General features: G+C 23.2%; 1 protein-coding gene and 1 long non-coding RNA gene across 2 annotated transcripts; both read right to left on the bottom strand.

Annotated features, from left to right (window-relative positions):
• Positions 1-485: 485 nt before the first annotated feature.
• LOC116186379 lies at positions 486-4,152 on the bottom strand. The gene is made up of 3 exons (XR_004151359.1): positions 2,910-4,152; positions 1,976-2,306; positions 486-869 (listed from the first exon to the last, which is right to left on the bottom strand). It is a non-coding gene; the product is annotated as an uncharacterized LOC116186379 (long non-coding RNA).
• Positions 4,153-4,515: 363 nt separating this feature from the next.
• Positions 4,516-7,692, bottom strand: LOC102672222 (stress-induced-phosphoprotein 1). The gene is made up of 3 exons (XM_006621861.2): positions 7,258-7,692; positions 5,341-6,881; positions 4,516-5,260 (listed from the first exon to the last, which is right to left on the bottom strand). Exons 1-3 carry the CDS (start codon positions 7,264-7,266, stop codon positions 5,188-5,190), a joined length of 1,623 nt encoding a protein of 540 aa, XP_006621924.1. The 5' UTR covers positions 7,267-7,692; the 3' UTR covers positions 4,516-5,187.
• Between the last annotated feature and the right edge of the window lie 2,429 nt (positions 7,693-10,121).

Consider the following 10,121-nt stretch of genomic DNA (forward strand, 5'->3'; position numbering starts at 1 on the left):
ATAAAATATATATAATATTATATTCTAAAAAAAAAATATTATATTCTTATATTCTAATATTCTATATATTAGTAAAAATTATTATAAAATTCAATCTTATTACTTTTTATAACCGTAGATTTTTTTAAATTTTAAAAATTATTTTCTTGGAATAATTAACTATTCTCTATCTAGAATATTCTATGAATTTTTATTACAATTAGACTAATCATAAAATTGTAATTAATGATTTTTACTAATTTATAATACATTACAATTTTATAAGTATATAGTTACATATTTTGATATGATATTAATTATCTACAAAAACAAATACTTATACTATTCACTCGGATTTTATAATATTTCTATTATCTATATCATATTTTTCGCGATGTATAATTATAATATTATTCTAAAAATGTATGAAATAATCTAATGATATATATATATCGAATAACAATATTCTAATTAATTATAAATAATAAATTTCGATTCTGCAGCAACAAACAAATTTGAAACATTAATAAACGAAATGATAAATTTTACTCCAGTTTAATGCACACAAGTTTTGTTTAAGATACAAAAATAGTTGCAAAGTTCTTCGTCACTGCTGTCAGATTCAGAAAACAGTTCCGGCATTACTGTTAGTTTTACTAATTTTCTTACTAGTTGATTATTATATAGCAAAGTTAATTGCTCCCGGCATAATATTTAAATAGAATCTCAAGAAAAAATGCAACTATTAACCAATTATTTTCTATTGAAAAATAAAGAATCCGTATATCCTGTCAATCTTTCTCTGGCATTAAGATCTGTTCCGCAACACACCAAAAGTCGTACGAGTTATATTTAATCCATTGAAGTAGTTATGTGTAAACACATTTGTCCTGATACATAAAATACATTACATTAATATATGAATTTTATTATTTCAAATATTATTTTAGAATTAAGAAAAAAATTAATAATAAATATTTAGAATTAAGAAACAAGTGATATAAAAAAAAAATTAGTATTCTATTTCTTAATCGAAATTATTTAATAAGAAATACATGGTTTTATAACAATGTGGTCGAATCACATATTTTTAAAAAATATAGATAGAAAGATGAGATGAATCATCATTAGAAATTCCAAATTAAATATTAATCTAAATAAATGCTAAAATTAATAATGCCTTATTATCATCAATAATATGTACATTGACGAAATATAATTATTCATTTTATAGTAAATTTATCTCCCCTTTTTTAAAAATCTTTATCTTTTAAATCTTTATCTATTCTTATAGAGATATATAATAATATCAAAGATATGAAGAAAAATAACTACGATATGATATGATATATATGATAATCTATATATGATATCCATAACTTACAAATATATAATTGATTCTTCCAAATAAAGTTAAATAATTTCTTTATCGTTCTTTTTATTTCTAAAATGAATATTTTTCGCGGAAAACGTTTAAAAATAATAATATCCATTGATTTTTATGCCTTGTGGAATTTCTTAAGTCAAATCGAATCATGGTATATAAATAGACATCTAAAAATTTTTATCTAATTATCTAAAAATTTTTAAATATCAAAAATATTTGCTTCGAGCTTTCTATATCATTGTATATAATATGGTGATGTAATAGATGTAATATATGCACAATCAACATGCCAAAATTCCATCATGCATATTCCGATCTAATATCGCAACATTTTTCTCATTTTCTTTCAATTTTCTTATTCATAAAATTCTCTGAATACTTATTTATCACTTAAATCACTGCAAATATCACTTGAAGTTTTAAATTTGTTTTAAATTGATTAATATTGATTATTGAATTTTATCTTATTTGATTATTGATTATATCTTTAAAGTGTTTTAGCTCTTGACTTTTAATTGGAACCAAAATTTCGTTTTAATGATGAAAGAAAATAAAAAAAAGATTATCTTTTTAAAAAGAGAATAATAAAACTATAAATCCATCAATTACCTTTATAATTCTGTTGTTCGAAATTTTAGAGTAAGACAGATACTTTTTTTTCTCGAAAAAGATAATTTTTTTCCGCAAAAATTAAAGAATCAATAAGATTTTTTGCTGATCTTATGTGCCAAATGAAAAACTGTTTCCACAAAAGTTTTTCAATTCTGAATCTGCATCTGCCAAAAGTAATCTTATAATTTATCTTTGATTGACATGCTAATACGGTAAAATACAGATGATCATCATAGTTCAAAATATTTAAAAAATACGTAAATATGTATCCTTCTTATTAAGCTAAATATATCTTCTATAAAATGCACAAAAGATCATGTAATATTGTCTGAAATAAGAAAAAAAAGATAAATTATTAATAACTTATTTAACTTATTAAAGATATTATATATATGACTTATTAAAGAAAAATATCATATTATATCATAACTTGTATTAATGCAATAGCTAATCAAACTGTTACAATGAAGCATTGATCATGATCCATAATATATATATCCATATAATATATGTATAATATATGAATTCAATATTGTATATCCTTGTAGGATCATTATCGATTTTCGAATTTTATTTATCTTTTCTAAATGTTTATTATATTTCACGTATACTTGTTTATAATTATTAATTCAATTGTCTATAACTAGCATCATATAAGGATAAAAAAATTATATCTAGTTAAAAATATATAGCTACATATATATAACTTTGAATTAACTATTCCTAAATTTAAAATCGATATTATGGATTCTACTTGTCAAATATTATTATAAAATTTCCCCAAAAAATAAAAATATTTCAGAAAAATGACATTTACAATTGTATAGTGAAACACATAAGCTATTGTATAAATAAGTTCGAGCAATTGCTTATTGTTAATTAAATCAAACATATTTTGAAAAAAGAAAAAAAACATATGTAGATTATTTACATATCATTATTCTTATCCTGTATATAGTAAATCCGTTATTCATCAATTTGAGGTTTTTCCAAGAATTGATATGTCTCATATCTTTGTTCTTTGTCGATTTTTATCGGAATTACTTCGTTCAATTTGAATTTTGTCACTCACAAACTGATTTAAATTTTTATTTAAATCAAGATCCACACTAATGTTTACTCTTATCGATTTCTATGCGACAAATATAATTACAATATTCAATTCATAATTATATAATATTGCATTGTTTTAGAGATTTTCATTAAATACAATTTCGGAATTGGTGTGACTTTTAGTACATTGATCTTTGTATTTTTATTGTTCATTCTCTGAAATATTATTCTTCATCGATATCCTTACGGAATTAAATACATTTTCAAAAATTTTAACTTTTTTACCGCTTATCGAAAAAAAATTACTACGTGATTCGTATACACATACTCAAACACAGAACATTGTATACATAATCTTTATTTTCTACTTTTTTAATATGCTTTTACTTACATAGCTGTCCAGCAAAAATAATTAATTGATTTTTAGTATCTTCTTCTAAATAAAAACATATTCGACTATATTTTAATCATTCACAAGCAATGTCACCTACTTATTCTATTAATCATTCGTCTTGACAGTTGATTTGACTTTGTATATATTTGATTTTTTGTTTTCGAATTTTTCTTTGAAAATATTTTCGAAATATTACATGAAATATTATAATATTTCATGTTACATCTTGTTTTAACGAGAAAGGTTATGTAAAAAAAAGTTTGCTTTTGACAAAATAAAACAAAAGAAGAAAATATAATATATAAACTTGATAATTATAATAATTTATAATAGTAGTGAAATTCTACTCAGTGCGCTATCTAAAAGCGAACTAATTTTGCAACGTTAGGTGACGCTCCGAGTTACTTCCATATATTATGAGAGAGAAGTATAGTACTTGTAAATACCGAGCTATCAGAGAAGAAAAAAAGAGATAGAAAAATTCAGCAAAAATTCTTGTGATTTCAACCATCGAATGACGAATTATCATCAAGTTAATATTTCGATTGCTAATTTTAAAAATAATTGCATTTATCTATAAATGTTTACGAGATAAAATGGGTCAGATTTGTGTTTTAATTTTGAAAACTTGATTTCCTAAATTTATATGCTTTGTTACAAAAAACATACTATTTACACATATTTTAATTTCATATATTTTTAATTTTATAATATAGATTACGTTATATTTAATCGATTTGTGTGTGTTTATTTCATATAAATTGAGTTAATATAATAATATGAAAATATTTTATTTCAAATTTAATATGAAAAAAATTTGTTGTCCGATCGTTTTTAATTGATTTTATTTTCATATTAATATTTAACTTGTTACCACCATTATTATTAACATAAAATAGATCGTTATTGTTAATTATCATTAATTAAAATGATTCTGTAAAATTTTTAAATTCAAAATGAAAATTTTAAACATATATATGATCTGTTATATCTATATTAAAGTACAATAAATTCAATGTAAAAAAATTTTATCAATAAACATAGGAATTCTCATATATTTTTATGAGAAATTATAATAAACAGATTAAAATTACACTGTTTATCATATTTTTATATTGAACTGAATTTGATTTTAAATAAATCATACAATTATTATTATTATAATTACTGTAATTATCGCTATTGTTATCCTGTTTTATTATTACAATATTAGTGCTTTAAACCAAAACTATATTCGCTTATATATAAAATAAATCTAAATACACGTTTGACGCATGGAAATGTTTATCAAGGCTAATCGGATTTAATATAATTTGATTTAACTTAGTGTATGTAACAAATTTAAAATATACTAACATATTTGATGTCATTGATATTGATGATTTACAATTGGAAGTTATTTTATGCAAAAGTTATGTAAAAGCTTGTAATTATATAATAAGTTGATAGAGTTAAACTCTATAAGACATATTAAAACATACATAACTATTGTACGAAGATTTACAATGAAAAAGTGGTCTATGACCAGAAGGCCACTGCATTCACGCGAAAATATTTGTATACAACGGAACTTATATTTGACAATAGCTCTTCAGAACACAGATATAAAGTGAATATGCCAGTAGGTGACCTGTTTGTTTAAATAACATATTCCTAATACACAAAAATAGAACGAACAGCATTGTTTCCATAATATCAAAGGAACTTGGCGACAATAAAATGTCATGCACAGAGCTATGCACAAATACGGACATTTTCATCTTCAATGAATAGCTATTAGACCTGATTCCAAAAGTTTTTGCAACTTTGCTGCTACATCTTTATTTTTTAGATGGCTATAAAAAAAAAATAATATTAATAAAAAGTAAGCAATTTTATTTTAGTCTGATAAATCTAATATGTTAATTGTACTTACTCTTGTAAAGCTCTAGGATCACTTTGCATTTGCTCTAAAATAAGTCTCATAGCAGGATCCCGTAATATACTTTGAACTTCTGGATCTGCCATTGCTCTCTTTCTTACTTCCTCAGGATTAGAACTAACAGAAACAGCACATGAACGATATCCTTCTAATGCTTCGCTATTTGAAGGATCTAATTCTAATGCTTTTTGATAAGCAGTGAGAGCTTTTCCCTGTTGTTGCATTCCTTGTAATATTTTACCTTTTCTTATCCAACCTTTAATAAACTTTGGATCAATTTCTACACATTTCTCACAATCCTTTAATCCGAGATCAAATGCTGCCAATTTAGTATAACAAGCAGCTCTATTACTATAATATTTTGGATCATCAGGATTTCTTTTAATAGCTTCTGAATAATGTTTTATTGCTGCTGGATAATCTCCTTCTTTGTATTTTTCATTTCCAAGTTCCTTTTCTTCTTCTGCTTTTACTGGATCAATATATGCTTTCCTTTCTTCTTCTTTGATAATTTTATCAATATCTGAAAGAAGAGTTTTAATTTCTGGTGTTCTGTGTTCTGACATAGATTTTTCGTAATACACCTTTGCTTGTTTCCAGTTCTCCATTTTTTTATATGCATGTCCAATTCTAGTAAATGCCTTAGCTATTAATTTAAAATCTGCTCTATTTTCTCTTCCAACTTCAATAGCTTTTTCACATTGAGAAATACACTTATCATATTCTTTCTGTTCAAAATATACTGCTGCTATGTTTAATAAGTAAATGATTTCTGTAGGATCTAATTCAACTGCCTTATTATAATGTTCAAGAGCTATTTCAAATTTTTTCTGTTTATAAGCATCATTACCCAATTGTTTTTCACGTTGTGCTTGCTTTTGAGGTGTACTATAATCTTCTTCTTCTTCTTTCTTTTGAGGTTTAGGTGGTTCCTGTTTAGGTTTTGGAGATTCTGATTCAGAATCTTTGTGCATTGGCATTTCTACATCAGTATCCATGTCCAATAATACACTAAGAGTAGTAAGTATTCGTTTGTCCGATAACATTTGAGCTGTCGCATCTGGATTATTTCTAAGAGTATCCAAAAGTTTTAAATATCCTGGATCTTGCAAAAAGCTTTTAGTTCTAGGATCATTTGCAAGTTTTACAAAAAGATCTGGTCTATTGAAAGGATTGGCAGCCATTAAAAGTTGAGCTTTAACTTCAGCTAAACCACTTTGAAGTTGGACATTGCCAGGATCATATTGTAGACCAGTTTCATATGCTTTAATAGATTCATTCAATTTACCTAGATAAGCTAGTGCACTACCCATACGTGAATATCCTTTTCCCCAATCAGGTTTTAAATTCACAGTTTTCTCAGCATCCTCTAATGCTTGTTTATATTTTCCTGCTTTAGCAAAAGCTGCAGATCTATTACTATATAAAACATGATTATTTTCATCTAAGCCAATTGCTTCTGTATAATGTTTAATAGCCTCTTCATATCTTCCTTCTTCTAAAGCAGAATTACCTTTTTGTTTCAGTAAATATACCTGCACACATTTAATAATTTGATATTATTAAATATACACAATTATAATTCAAAAAGACAAATAGTAACAAAAAATAAAAAATATTCTTTTTAAAAAAAATTTTAAAACAGTTATCTAATTAACAAACATCTCGAATTTTCCATTATATAAATCTAAATAATTATAATTTCGAAACAAAAAATGAAATAAAAGAATAAGAATTAATGTTCTTAGGAACAACCTAATAGAATGTACGAGAAAAATATTGCAGGAAGCAATAAGACAAGCAAGACAATTTTTAAAGCAAAGCGTGTTCAATGGATGATATCGTGAATAAACACAGTGCTTTTAACCTTACGAAATATATAATGGCAATCGACATGATAAGAATGTTTACCTGGTCCATTACGATTGACTTCAGAACAGTGATACTTTCGTTCTATTTTTCGCAACTCGTTCTTTTATGCTTGCAAAGATACGTGATGACTCGTGAATGCACACTCTTGAGCCGGCGCAGATTTTCAGAAAGCTCCAGAAATGGACAACTAGCGCCACTTCTTGATTATAATGAAACTAGTTATACGTAATGTCTTCCCGTGATTATGTTCTACAATTTTCTAGTACTTTCGAAAATATATATACTTTTTTTATGTGTAACATGAATTCAATTTTAACTTCATCTTTAGTTCAAATGATATTATATTCCTTTGGCATATTTTTCTTTATAATATATGTATCATCACAATTGAACTACAGAATAGACCTAACATTTAATAGGACAAGTAGGAAGAAAAAGATGGAAATAGAATAAAAATTCAGAAATCAACGCCATCTCTAGTGTGTCACAACGAAACAAATATAGACAAAGAGAGCAAATAATAAAAGAAGCACAGAGATAGAATAAGAAATAACCATTAATGCCATCTGTCAAATGTTAGAGATATTTCTTTAGAAAGACAAAATAAAATAGAATAAAAATTGAAAATTAGTATCATTATTTAAATACTCAAAAATATTCAAAAATTATGAAGAGAGAACGCTGATCTTTAGAAATTTTATTTTATTCTATTTTAAAAAGATATCATTGATATTCAAAAAATAATATTAATAACCAACTTTTTCTTATTTCTATCTTTTTTTTACTATTTGATCACTTTATTTATATATGTTTCATTTGTAGAATGGCACTTTGAAAATGGTACTAATAATACAATTTTTATTATATTTTTATCTTTATTCTACAATTTGCTCTTATTGTGCTTATTTCATCTGCAACATTTTGGAAATAGCATATTTCCGAATTTTTATTCTATTTTTTTCCTATTATTTGTTTCATTACGATTATTTCATTATTAAGATTATTGTGTACTTCATGTTCATATATGTACTATTTATGTATTATTATTTCGTTAACTTCTGCTAATATAATGATTTATATTTTACATATATATAATTTTTTCATGTACAATTTATAATTAATATTTTTTTATTACGCTTTATTTTAATTATATTTATATCTCTTTGTTAAATTTTTATTGCTAAATTAATAAATATATATTGCCTTTAAACTATATAATTTAGATTTTCCTTAATAGAATTGTCTTTATTTTAATATTTTAATTAGTTTATTATTATTTTGAAACATAAAGTTATAATATTTATTAAAATAATAAAATATAGGAATTAATAAATTGTTTAAGTTAAATGTGTTAGAACATTTAAAAAAAAAATGAAAAAAATAATAATTCGAACGCAAATAAATATATATGAATGACTTTGACTGTTAAAAAAATCAGTTACTTTATATTTTGATATCCAAGGTTGCTTGATTTGGTATGTCATAAAAGTCTGATATTTTTATTAGCAAAATGAAATAACTGGGAAATCCCAACTATTCATTTTATCCACAACTAATTCGATAACTGCGATATTATATTCAAAATTATTTTTTGTATACATTAAAAGTATTTTTATATTGTATTATAAAAAACAATATTTTTGAGAAATAAGAAATATACTTCAAATTATTGCATTTTTTATATTAAGATAAATTTATACATAATTAAAAGATTATTTACTTATATTTAAAAGATTGTTAAAACAATTAATAAAATTCTCTTTTTTTTAAATTCCAAAATTTGTTTATTTGCAAATTAAACTCATTCAAAAACAATTGAATTTATAAATTTTTTAAAATGCTTAGATCATTATAACTTTATGTATTTAAAAACTAATTAAAAATTAGTTCTTCATATTTTTATATCAACTCTTACAAATTCTTTCAAGATTAGTACATTTCATATTCTATTATATTCTCATGAGATAAAAATTAAATCGAATAGAAAGTATTTATTGGTATCTCTTACTATTCGTTTACTATTTCAAATTTTTAATAAAAAATTTTAAAATTGATGATGAACTTTTCAAGATTTTTTATTACTAAAAATATAATTATCAAATTTGTATAACAATGTCGTTTTATTCCGATGCTATAAAAATAATTAAAAATATATTTAAAATATATTAAAATAATAAAACTTGACTATATACAATAAAGATAACAGCAATGAGAAAATAGTAAAAGTTTAAGATATAGTATCGAAGTATTTTGCTCTAGTAATACACAAATAAATTATGTTTTTTGAAAAATAATCCTATTCATAAGTATTATTTTGGTTTCTTAATTTACTTAATATAAATATATGTATGTACATATTAAAAAAAATTATGAAATTATGAATGTTTTATTAGATATTATTATACTTCTGTATTTCTTTTATCAGATTTCTTTCTTTTAACACATCCAAACATACAAATATCTTTAACACATTTTCACATCATTCAATCAGAAATTTATTAAATGTAATGTTTTTATTTATATTTACAGAGCGAGATCCTAAAATATGAATTATTTGCATCTGATATATTTTACAACGATCATATTCGTTTTTCTTTGTTAATGAACTATTTATTATAACTATTAGTTACTCCTCATAGAGGCACAATTAAGAATATTCAAGACTTTTATTTCTCTCTATACTTCGTTTTACACTTTCGTTATATATTTGTATTATTTCATTTTTTCTCGTTTTTACAATATGTTTCACACTGATATGACTAATTAACTTTAAGTAAATAACATATATTCAATTTATTAATTAATATTTGAACTCAACAAAATTCGAATTATTCTATGTTACATATTATGATATATTACAAACATACAAATCTAACGATATATACACACATATATATATATAT

The sequence above is a fragment of the Apis dorsata genome, unplaced genomic scaffold (genome assembly GCF_000469605.1).
Source record: "Apis dorsata unplaced genomic scaffold, Apis dorsata 1.3 scaffold_645, whole genome shotgun sequence".
NCBI classification, from domain to species: domain Eukaryota; kingdom Metazoa; phylum Arthropoda; class Insecta; order Hymenoptera; family Apidae; genus Apis; species Apis dorsata.

Coding starts and splice junctions, on each gene's coding strand:
- LOC102672222 (XM_006621861.2), bottom strand. Junction 5,261..5,340: donor GATCCTAGAGCTTTACAAGA/GTAAGTACAATT, acceptor TTTTTTTTATAG/CCATCTAAAAAATAAAGATG.